The sequence below is a fragment of the Dermacentor silvarum genome, chromosome 1, assembly GCF_013339745.2.
Source record: "Dermacentor silvarum isolate Dsil-2018 chromosome 1, BIME_Dsil_1.4, whole genome shotgun sequence".
NCBI classification, from domain to species: Eukaryota; Metazoa; Arthropoda; class Arachnida; order Ixodida; family Ixodidae; genus Dermacentor; species Dermacentor silvarum.
In genome coordinates, this window is record NC_051154.1 from 304,719,812 (window position 1) to 304,732,673 (window position 12,862).

At 45.4% G+C, this 12,862-nt stretch overlaps 1 protein-coding gene across 1 annotated transcript in view; it reads left to right on the forward strand.

Annotated features, from left to right (window-relative positions):
• The first annotated feature begins 4,781 nt into the window (after nt 1-4,781).
• LOC119442080 (neurotrypsin-like) overlaps nt 4,782-12,862 on the forward strand; it is a 31,910-nt gene continuing 23,829 nt past the window's right edge. The window contains exon 1 of the mRNA XM_049661398.1: nt 4,782-4,957. Within this exon, the coding sequence (XP_049517355.1) occupies nt 4,907-4,957 (51 nt within the window). The 5' untranslated portion in view covers nt 4,782-4,906. The remainder of the gene's footprint in view (nt 4,958-12,862) is intronic.

Sequence of the window (12,862 nt, forward strand, 5' to 3'; positions counted from 1 at the left end):
CATCTTTATTGCCAATTAACAACTTATCCCATTCAATTCCTCCCAAATTAACGTCTCCAGCTAGAATTAATTTGGTTCTTTGGTTGATGCGGTTATGTAGGAGTTTGTGCAGCTCTACAAGGTAGCTGTCAGGAGCGCCCGGACATCTGTAGACACCGCTTATTAGTAAAGTGACATCGTTGACCTTTATTTTACTCCATGCGCTCTCATGATCAGCGATGCCAATTTCGCTGCCACACAAAGCGATGCCACTTAACAGCAATGACAACGCCTCCACCACGACCGTCCCGATCAGTGCGTAAAAATGCATAGGAGGGCAGGAACCACCTCAGAATCGTGGATATCTTAATTCCCCAATGTCTCTGTAATTACGATTACATCTGGGCCGTACAACAGCAGCAGTTCTTCAAATTTTGCAAGTTTATTGACAGTGTTTCTCGCATTAAAGCACAATGACGTCAGCAGTGCAGTACTTAGTATTTGTCACTCATTGGAAGTGCTAGCGCTCGCTGTCACATGGAGCTTTCAGCATTGTAATAGCATCATTTTGTTCTCATCGTTATCCCAGACCTACAAGTTTCATTAATCCTTAGTTTGTCAAAAAGCAGTGTGACTTTATCGCCGTTATCCCGACAACCTGCCCAAGCTTTCCATAGCTTCCTGCGTATTTCACCCGCCGTGGTTGCTTAGTGGCTATGGTGTTGGGCATAAAATTCGAATTTTATGCCTGCAAAGAGTGTTACAATGTTGCAGCAGGAGGCAGTGAATGTATGCATTATTTATAATCACGGTCGCCAAACTTTCCAAGCGTTTTAGGCTGAGCACGAGGTCACGGGATCGAATCCCGGTCACGGCGACCGCTTTCGGTGGGGGAGAAATGTGAAAACACCCGTGTACTTAGTTTTAGGTGCACGTTAAAGAATCACAGGTGGTCCAAATTATTCCGGAGTCCGCCCCTATGGCGTGCCTCAAAATCAGATCGTGTCTTTGGCACGTAAAACCCCATAATTCAATTCAATTCCTGTGTATTTCACGAATGTCTGCAGAAAAATCTTCAAAAAGTTTCTTTCCTTTCAGCTTGAAACAATTGCGAAGAACTGTACTTTTATCTGCAAAGTCACAAAAGCGTAGTATGATTGGTCGATCTCAATCTGTCTTTTTTGAAGCCAATTCCGTACACACGTTCCACAGTTCTGACCTGAACGCCTAGAATATCATGCAATATATCTTTGTTACGAGAGATTCCAACGACTGCAGGATTTTCTTTATCGGGCTCTATCACGTCATATTTGACGAGGTTCGTGCGTCGGCTACTATTTTTCAGGACATGAATTTTTCTAGATATTTGGACATCGCTGCGTACAGCGTGCATAGTTGCTTCACACTTGTCAACTTTCTCGTGACGTTGTTCGAGTGACAAGAGGGTCGTTTGAATTTGTGAAAGCCTCTGCTGCACATTTGCCAGACCACATTCTAAGGCCGAGTGCGAAGTTCAGATGTCAGTTACAGCGCGCAATATTTCATCTAGTTTATCGGGGCCAGGATATTTCTGGACGTCTCCACTCAGTTGCAATGGCAAGACAATAACCCGAAGTTATTCCATGATTGGTGAAAGAAGCCCGCGAATGCACGCAAAATTGCCGCGCGACTGGTCGCTCAAGGCAACGTTTATAGATACTTTTTCTATAAACGTTGGCTCGAGGCACGTGTATTCGCGGGCTTCTTTCACGCCCGGAAAAACACTTTTATGTAGCACGTATTGAGCAGTAGAAAGCTGCACCGGAAGTTGTTCATGTTGCTCTACAATTTTCTCATTGACACTTCTCATGTAGTTATAATATATGAGAAGTTGATTAATTATTGAAGGTAATCATGTAATTAGGGTAATGCAAAAAAATATTGTGCAAGCTGTACTACGTACATGGATATACTTTAATACTCTCAGACTCCCCCTGCAGGCGACATTTATTTAGTTACAATTCATAACTTATGGAAACTTTCATTCGCAGCTATTTGACCAAAGGCTGATGCTAATCTTTTTTATTATTATTATTATTCGATGTCATTGAACATTTTACTATTTAAATGGATTTGATTCAAATAATCTTGATGTATCATGCTTATTTATGTTTACTTTGTGTAAAACAGGTACATTTATTTGTTTCTACCGTCCAGTAGGACAACGTCCAAGCACTTACCTGCCCAACGGGACTGCAGCGCGTCATTTGAGATGACCTTCGAAACTGAAGTCTCCTTACACCATTCCTTAAGTTTTTATGCAAATAATATTTAGGCCGCAGGTGAGGAGGCAGGTAAAGGCTTCGTGTTAAACACTTCATGTTTTCAGGCTCGGTGAGTCGTTTTGAAGGTCTTGCCTGGGAATTCATCAACTCTGAGGCCAAAACTTTTACTACAAGTGATGTCACGAGCGAGATGGCGCTGTGTCGCCTACGAGATTTGAGCGATTTTATTAAATCATATAGTAGTACTGGCAGATGTACAAAGGATGTCGTCCTCTGCATATCTCCAGTACTACAATACAGGGCCCTTGGCGACTTTGAGTACTAGCGAGGACTGATGGTCGGGCTAGTTGGTTCATGATCAGATGAAAACAGCGCCACCACATGGGACTAGACTGTGAATACTGTGAGCTCGTGCGTAAAACTACGTGGCGTGTTCGCTGCGGTGGCGCTTGTTGACGTCGAAGTTGTCGATGGTTTCGACGTTGTTTTCCATCAACGACTTTATTGTCTGCTCAACCTCTATTGTGGGTATGTGCCATGTTTGAAGCTTATCATCATCACTGTCATGTACACCTCCTTTGTATCATGGACACTATTTTTTTACGAGAATGACAACGAAGAATTGCACGCAAACAGGCCGCCATCATGTCAAGAACAATTTTTGTAATAACAATATTGTAACGATATGTAACCTTTGTCCACTACAGTATTGATAGTTCTGGCCTCCGAAAAACACGCGCAAACGCCACTGGTCTCAGAGTCTCTGGAGCTCAAAGTCTTGCACTAATTGGCTACCACTGTTGCTGCCATTTAAGAATCCCGGTGATCTGCCTTATACGATATGATTTTACTCCTTGGTTTGCATAGCCACTGGTGAAGTAGGATGTGTGATGGGCATGCTGAAAGCCAGAGATCTACAAGATCATTTTTTTTTCGGAAGTCTGCCGTCCATGTAAGAAGTGTGCATGCCACTCAGGAGCAGCCGCAAGATTTGTTAGAGATGCCGTATGCATGCGTATGCTTGCCTGATTTTAGGTAGTTTGTGTAAGGTGTACTGATTTTGAATTTCTGTTTCGGGCTGTTTCCATGTGTGGTTTCCCATGTATTAAAGAGAAGAAATTAAGTTACGCGATTGCTCAATGGTTACTGCGCTCGACTACCAAATGAACATTGCTTCACTGGCACCGTTTTGAACCTCAGTGGCGGCGGGTTGTGGAGAAGTCTTTATTTTCTTCACGCTGTGGCAATAGCAAAGCTGGTGATGACGAGGTGGCCTGGCGATGAAAGAAAATCATCGTCGTGTGTCGTGGACGACGACAACGGTCCTCGTCAGCGTAACAGAATGGGTGGACAGGACGGGCCGGGACAGACGGTTGGGCGAGGCAAACCCAATTTCCAGCACTTGGCTGCTGTCGCACTAAAACGGAGAAGTAGTACGCTATAGCAACTGCCACCTCAAGGGGTGCAGTGCTTCCCTGCTTTAAAGGAAGGCGGGAATACAAACATTACCGTGAAATACAGGAAGCAAAGAGGGAAGAAAAAAAAAGCTGACGCGTCGCGAAAGCAAAAATCTAAAGTAAGACTACGATTAAGTAAAGAGCGCGGGACAGATAATTTTAAAAATTGCCACAAGTTACAATAAATCAATAATGAAAAAAAAGAACACTCGACAGAAACATATTAATAGGATTCTTCACGCAGTGCCAAAAGAGCATAATTACGAAAATAAAACTGTCTAATACATGACAAACGAGAAGCCAGATCAGTTGCTTTTAAGAAGGAGATGATGGGCTTAGTTGCGCCGAGGCACACGACCACTAAAATGAAGCCGTTCATTAAGGTACACGGCAGGTTATCCGAACGTTATCAGAACTACACGCTCGGCGGGTAAACGTTCACGACTGCTGGCGAAAATGAACGCCAAACTTTTCTTTTAATTTCCCCGCCCAAACTACAGCGCTGGCAAATATCTATATCACAAATTGCAAGATATTTTCTTGTATTTAGGCTATCTTGGCTCAGGGTAGGTTCTTCGATACCTGATGGTTGGCACATCTCGTTTCTTTCTGATGCCATGCCGTCGATCGATACACAAATACTTAGACGCGAGTCGATGCTCTCGCGATCCACGACGTCACGTCGAGCTCGCGCGGGAACTTCAAGACGACGGCGCCACTCGTCTCAATATACGTAACCCAACCCTACTTCCTTTCCGCCGCGTACCATGCGGTGCAAAATTTCCGTTATGAAATCTTTGTTATCGTTATCCGTACACCTCCAGAGCGGCGTTGTATACCAAACAACTATGTTGCAAGTCACTTGCATCAACAGAATGATCAACTTGTAATCCAATCCGAGATATTAAGTTTCGACTCGGCAAACAGACTATAAGCTCCATAGACGTGCGTTTTCCTCATTCATATTTATCTTTTTTTTTTTTTTTGGTCGGACGGAAACACGCTGTCCGCGCTCGCCGCGTATCTTCTGCTTCGCCCAAGCAAGGACCGCATGTGAGAAGCGATAACCGAACGCCTAGGTTGCAGAACAGAGCTCAGAGCCCCCCCTTCGCGTAAAGCTCGGCTCATAAGGAGGCAGCCCATTCACGGCTCAAGTGCGAACGCACTTTTTTAAATCAAGGACGCGCGTTCGTATCTCGTGCTGCAATGTTTTTGACAAAATGGAGTACGTTGGTGATCATTGTGCTAGGACATCACGTAAGTCATGAACGTCGTCTTGTTTTAGTACGCAGTGTGCAAGGGAACACGTGATGGTGTTCGAAGGCAATCTCGGATCCCTCCGCGCGTCGGCATTTGCACGAATTAATTCTTGGCTGTTTTCATCTTCAGATATCCTTTCGCTTCATAGGAGCCTTCCGTTCCTTTTTCTTTTCTTTTACTTTTCTTTTTTTGTATTATTGCTTTCATGTTGAACGCAACATTGGCGTACTCTGAATGCCGTTTCACTTTAGCATGACCAAGGCGTCTAACGTATACACACCATCACTCCTCCGGTCGTTGCTAATATGCGGTCATGCAGTGAAGCTCCTATACCAATATATCATAGTGGCTCTCGCGGAGGTTTATTTTTTTCTACATCGCCAGGGGCATCCTTCTATAGAACTTACATGAAAAATTTCACTTCGAAGACCGAAATTTGAAAACGGCGCGGTGTCACAACAGCAGCTATGCTAACTTGTGATACTGCATTTCGTGATAAAAATTGCGAATGGGCATCCTACAAGTTTATCTTAGAGCTGACTATATTCATTACTTAAATTTACGCACAATACGATTGATTCATGAGCACCGTGCTATGTCCAATAATGGTGTTAGGTAGCATTCAAGAACATTTTTAAATGAGCAATTAAAGCAAGATATCATAATATTACCCTCGAACATATGTCCATGATGCACTTTCTCTATGCGTAAAGTAATTATAAGAAGGTAAACAGGCAGCTTTGCTGAAATGATGAAACAACGGGAAGTGAAGGCAAGCATTGGAAGGTTAACTAGAGGCGCTGTGCGTGCGAAATTTGTAGTCGGTGTTCTCATTGGCGCTGTTTCGGGAATTATATTACATTTTTGCGCCATGAATGATTTGACAAAAGGAACTCAGCCAGGATTTCAATTTGTTTCTGGACGACCAAGACAGCACAATGAATCAGAAGCCATAAACACCCCAGGACATATGAGTATTTATGACATCATTAATGCAAATTTTGGGCTCGTGTTGACGTGATTTCTTTTATGCAAAAACGTTTCCCAATTGGCCGGCATTCGAGTGCCTGCCGTTCATGCTTAGCTAGCCATTGGTGCGATGACAACATGGCTCCTATTAACGAAGCACGTCGTACGCTAATGTGGTTCGTAGGAAGAAAAGACTGCCAATCGTAAGAGCAAACATAATATTAACGAAGGCACCTGACCAATTACACGGAGCGTTTACCAAATAAAAGGTTTTTTTAATTCGGTTCCAGATTCATCATTTCAATTTATCTGAATTCCAGGTCTGCGTGATACAGGTTACGACGCCACTACGCACCTTCCTTCATGTGTTCAAGATTGTGAAAACAAGAGAAGCCTCAATTTAGAGCCAATGTTTCGAAGTATACTTATCTTTGTCAAGGCAAACACGTCTAATTTCCGAAAGGTCAACTCCACGCTGAGGTTTTTCTTGTTCTGTTCACTCCATATTCCTGTGACTCCTCTACGTTGTTCCTCCATCTGTGCGTCAACTCCTTTTTTTTTCTTTTTTTGTTCCTTTTTCCTTCTCCGTCCTTCTTGTCTCTTCCTCCTCATCTTCCCACGAAAGGTTGTCGACCGGATTCATCCCTGTGTGAGCCACTTACCCTAGAGAACTTCACGGGCTAGCGCTTACCCGAGAGCATTCTTAAAAAATGTCCAGACTTACCCAAAAGCCCGAGCCCAGCCCTGCCCGCGGGCCGGGCTTAGGCCAGGTAAGCAATATCGCTGACTCGCACCCGAGCCGGACTTGGACCTAGGAGCTTCGGGCTATAGGGCCTCATTCGGGCCCGAAATATGGCCAGGCATGCTGTTTCCAACTCCGCAAAACTGTAAACAATAAAAGCTACAGCCCTATGAAAATTTGAGGTCAGTAGCGCCTGTTGGTTTCTGGGAAAGCCGGGGCAGGCAGGCCACGGCACAGCAGCGATACATTGCACAGATTAGTGCATTCATTAGCGGCGCTCTTCAGGCCTATACCGACAAGGACGTGTGGACAGCCCGTCGTGTACGTTTTGTGGCTCCTGTGAGACACTTGAACATCTCGTTTTAGAGTGTCCCGCATTCGTTGCGCAGCGCGCATTACTAATTAAGGAGTATAGATTTATGGGGCTGCAATGTGCGACCCTTGAGGATTGCCTCTTTCCAAGGGGGAGCGCTGCAAGACGTGACCAGGCCCATCGAGCCCTGCTAAGTTTTCTGAAAGACACTGACTTGGCCTCCCGTTTATAGACATTATTTGTGTTTTTATTTTGTTCTTTACGAGTCTCCGTCATTTCTTTATTTCCTCTTTTCTTTTCTCATATTTTCATTTCCTCTATTCCCTCTTCCTATAGGAGTAGGCAGGCGTTGTGCCCCTCTCGGTGGCAGTTGTCAGCTTGCTCCCTCCTTAATCCCTTTGTGTCCTTGTGTGTATATGCGTACAAATCAAATAATAATAATAATTCAGTCACTGGTAAAACGGCACCAGTAATCAGCCTCGCCCACTATACTCCCCGCCTTTCTCGTCTTCGCGATACCGGAAAACTCTGGTCAGCGTTGTTTCCAGGTTATAAAGACTTCGTAGTCCTACAGAGATGATCGTGCCCAGGCTAGAGACAGATGACCCGACGTTTGAATGGAGGTGGCGCGGTGAGTTTGACAGCGGCCCCGCCTGTCAACAAGAGAAAGCGCATTAGCCAAGTTGGAGTGGCTGCGAAGGCCGAATTTCAAAAGGGGGCATACGTAGCAGACTCGGAACAAAATGACGACGAGTTATTCTTCAACGCCATTGCAATGGCGTTCAAGGGATGGGAAACTATTTGAATGATGGAAAACGCGCTGCAAAAAAAATCCCTAGACTGTCTTCAGTTGTCCAAAGTGTTTTTCATATAGCAGCCACAAGAGGAATCAGTGAAAGAAGTTTCGATAATAACTGGTTACATTTTTCAAGAGCAGAAGACGAACCTAAAAGCAGAGTCGTTAACAACATTTTGTTGCTGCACAAAAATGTGTAGATCTTCGGCAGCAGTCATTGATGTGCTACTTTGCATTGCCTTCTGTGTGATCATTTTAATACAAAAACAAAAATAAAAGAAATTTGAAACGCGTTCTTATAATAATGAAATAAAGGGGTAGCAAATAAACTCTGGAACATTAATCCACAAATTAAGTTGTGTGCTAGGGCATAGTGCAACGTGTTACAGCTTTCCATTGCAATTTATTCATTATTTGTTCAAGCGAGTTGAATATTCTGCCAGTAAAATATCGCATAGCTAGTCCAACTAATCAAATTTAGACTTTCGGGTGTCCATGGTTCTTAGATAAATACTTTAAGACAACGCGGATGCAGCAAAATTCTAATCAGAAAACTTTAATATCTCACTGTATTTTTTTCTTTTAATCATATTTTCACACATCAAGTGGCTGAACCTTCATGTTCATTGCCTTGTATTTGTTTTCTTGCATTACACGGGTTCCCTGGGAATGAACTTCAACAAACAAGCATCATAGCCCAACTTGATAGGCAAACAAAAGTTACGTTGTCTACGCTATGCATGCAGTATGCTTAGCACCTAACATGTTAAAGAGTCCAAATTTACTCATATTACATAACACGGATGCCTAAATTGTTGACAGAAAAATTGACCCCATTAAAATGAAGCCGGATAAAGCAATAAATTTTGTATGCTCCGTGTGAGAATATGATTGCACAGGAGCGTTACCCTTGCGTGTCACCAATTTCTACTTAAAGGAGCTAAAAGAGCTTCTAGCGGCATTGTGGTATTCTGAAAGCCAATAGACGAGCGAATTTAAATTTACGTTCCTACCAACTTTATTGGCTAGAGTTTCATCACTGTGCATCGCAACGATTATTTGAGGCTCAAAAATGAGATGAAAAGGCTAGCGGTGTGTACGGGACTGTTTTACCCGTGCCTTCGCTATATGGTATATTTTAACTGCGCTAACCCACACGGACAAGGACGAGGCAGACAAGACGTGCGCAGACTCGCAACTGAATGTTTAATGGGTGAAAACGACATATATGCAGAGAAAAATGAATACATCTGATTGGCGATCCAACCATGGATATGTTGACGTCACACAGTAGCATCTAAAAACGCCATCTCGCAATCAGCTAGTGACACCGAAGGTTCGCTTAAGGTGCATTCACACGACTGGACGGAGGAGGAATTTTCGCAGCGGATGGCGTATCATGTGACGCGCGCGTCATCAAAACGTGCCGCCCTCGCCTAGTCCGGCCTCCTCCGCTCGCGGTCCGGATTGAAAATGCTCGCCGGTATTTCCATCCGTCCGTTTGGCGGTCGTCTGCCGTCAATTTAGCGTAGTCAGCGTCAAATCTGTCCACCTTGGACAGATTGGCGCGGCTACGATGGCGTATTGTCGGCTTGAAGCCACGTGTGTTGTTGTGCAGCAGTGACCGCGCGTGCTTTTGCTGCGGTGCAGCGAGAAAGGCGAGTCACGGTTGCGCGCGCATTTCTACTTACTCAGACCGCGCAGCCTGCGTGACCTCAACATGACTGAGGTGCACAAGAAAACGCTAAGTGACGAGGCAACCGTCACTTTTTTGGTTCTTGTTGAAGGATTCACAGCGCTATAGAATACAGAGCACGCCGAGTATGCGAACGCGCAGCTGCTAATAAGCGTTGGAGTCGAGAGTAAGCGCGCGGATTCCGCAAACGGCGGTCCGGCTGTGCGAATGCGACCTAACTCGGCTGTGCCAGATTCAAGTGATGACGTCACTGTTTGTCCGCGGAGCAGGCGGGATTTTGCCCTTGCGTGTGTATCCACCTTTACACACCCACGTGTAGTTTTTATCGTAAATGCCTGAAACAGCTCTCTAGTACTACGGTCCCTATGACGGTACAAAATTCTAGTTTGTTTAAGAAGTGGGAGGCAAGTTTCGTTGTTTAGTTGTTTGGCGGTACTTTTACTATATAGGGACTTTAGGTACGAGTAAAGCCTTTAGGTACGAGTGCTTGCGTCACGCGTGTGTCTGAGCCACTGAGCGCGCGCCGCTGCTGTTCCGGAGGAGATGCGGTAGACGCTTCACGCGCCTGTCACGATTACTTCCTCCGACTTCCGTCGTGAGGCGCCACCCAGAGGGTACTCTCCCCCACGACCGTAAAGCAGGTGTGAACGCTAGCCGACGGGGGAGAGCAGTAAAGGGCAATCAGAGAGAGTGGTGAACCGTTGGATCGGCCGCACCTGGGTGGCATTGAAAAAATAGACGAGGCGCTGGTGAAATAAATCAGCATGCCGTCAAAGTTCACCTCGAGCGCCACCCACTAGCAAGCTACAGTATAGATGCTTCCAAAAGCTCAATACTAGAACTTAATAAGCTGAACATTCACGAAACTGAAGCCGCATTCACAAAGCTTTTCATTCGTAAGTGCTGTTTGTCATTAGCCGGCCGCCTTTGCTAATAATATGAACAACATTACAATTGGCTCGCATCTGCTCTTACGATCAGCTTTGGCGTAAGACCTTTTTGTTTTGTTGTGAATATGAAGGACCTGAAGCGCAGAGACAGTGCCCACTCATGGAGGCCTGCAAGAGCAACTTCACTATCTTTTCAAACAGAGTAAGGCCTTAAGCACTCAATATTCAGCGCTACACTGAGGTTACCACTGCACATTCACTATCTGAAGTCCAATGAGAGAAACCGTCAAACGACTTGGCCTCAGGAAAATATTCGCCCTCTGCTTCGCGACCAAATTTCCGCAGAAATTTTCTCTTTTTGGTGGCGTCACAGTGCCGAAAGGAAAGCGCACTCGCCTGCAACCACTCTGGACATAGGTGTCGTTGTAATTCGGAATAATTTCGTCGGTATTTATTCTCGTATGTGGGATGTAGGAATGAAGCATGCAAGTCAAGGGCCGTGGGGGAGGCGGGGGGGGGGGGTGTAAATGAACCCATAAAACATCTCGTGTGTGAAGGCCCAACATACGAATATGAGAAGATTGCCCTTCGACAGGTTTAGGACACTTAGGTCAGAGGCCTTTTGCGAAAGAAAAGATCTTGGGACCGTGGCCTCGTGCGTCTGCGATGAGCAAAACCACAAAAACGCTGCTGCGATGTTTGAGATGCACGAGCCTCTATTAGCTGTAGAAGTAATGAATGCTGGGCGAGTTGGTATTCCATACTGACGAAAAACAGCGCGAAACAACAAGGGAGGGGAAATGTGACGTATCGTATATCTTTCTCGTCCTCTATATGAGCGCTTGTGATCAACTGAAAGATGCACGCTTCATTGTGCGTGCACCCGTGCAAAATGTGAACTTCTCTTTTAACAGCGGACCTGTTTAATTAAGCCGGCCGTTAGTCCATGGCGCGTCGGAAAAAATGTGGGCCGATCCTGGCGGTAGTGCAGAAAGGGTCTAAGCGCAATCGCTCATACCCCTGTGAACTAGAGAAGCTGAACCTGGCTAAGTTTAGCTAAGCATGGTTGGACTACTTAAGCTTAGTCAGTCATCAATAGCCAATCGATAGCCAATCAATTGACAATCGATAATCAATCAATAATCAATAAATTCCGGTAAATGCTGGGGATGACTTGGTAGTGGTTAGCCTAGCCCAAATAAGTGGTCAATACCTTGCTATAGCCAATCGATAGCCAATCAATAGCTAATCAATAGTCAATAATCAACAAATTCCGGAAAATGCTGTGGATGACTTGGTAGTGCTTAGCCTAGCCCAATAGCCAGGACTAGCTAGGTTCCCATCAGCTCCGCTGTCTCTTTAGCATTGCGCCTCTAGTGCAAGCTACGCAAATTTTTTTCTTCTCATATTTTCGTCCTCTTTCCCTTTCTCCAGTGAAAGGTAGCCTACCATGATCAGCCTGCTTAACCTCCCTGTCTTTTCCTTATGACCTCCCTCTCTCCAGTTATCCCTCTCCTGCATAGCACCCCCCCCCCTTTCCTCCCCTATTTTATACGCCTGCTTCTCAGCAAAACGCAATTCTTCGACGGTACAGAATTGCCATCTGGGCCCATATTCACAAAAACGCCCTTACACCAGAACTGTTCTTACGAACAGATACCAGCCAATCGTGACATTGGACGTATCATTAGCAATGGTGGCCAGCCAATGGAAAAGAGCTCTTACGAACGAAAATCTCGGCGTATTCTACTCCCGATTTCTCTCGCCTTCATTTTAGTGAAATTTAAATTTTCACATAGGCCTATAAGTACGAGTAATCACATTGGTCATTAGGTACCATAGAGGAAAGAAACAAAACGGGAGAGGCCCTGACGTCACGTTTTTGAAGCCGGTGTACCATCTCCCTCTGCGCCTCCAATCAGGGGTTCTGCAGCTCGTCGGAGCAGATGGGCGCGAACTTTGAACTTGCATTGTTACGAGCCGCCGGAAGTGTGTGCTGCTGACGCGCGTCAAAACAAAGCCTACAAAACTTCTGTAGCAGTTTCAGTGAAGCAGACGCGCTCCTGTGTATTTCCGTGGCACGTTGAAAAAGACGACGGAGACCCGCGCCGTGATTGCTTGAGTGTACCTGTAGCTGGCTGACACTCACACTCACAGACCAAAAACACAACTTTCAAGCTTACACACCACACTCCTAAGTCAGCTTTTCTCGCGAACAAAAGGTGCTGCGAGAAAGAGACCGGCGGAAAAATCTTATCTCACTTTTCAGAGGCCGATAGCAGCAGCGAACGCTTCAGGAGCGCGGTTACTATGGCAACGTTGACATTTGTGGTACCCGTCCCAGTGCTCCTCTGCGAAAAACAGCACGTGACTTCCGCCACACTTTCTCCAATACGTCCGTGCTGGCCGGGACCTCTCCTGGGTTTCCTTCCTCCATGTTAGGTACGAAATACAAAAGTCGGAGTTCTCACCGTAACACGTGTTACTACGAGAACT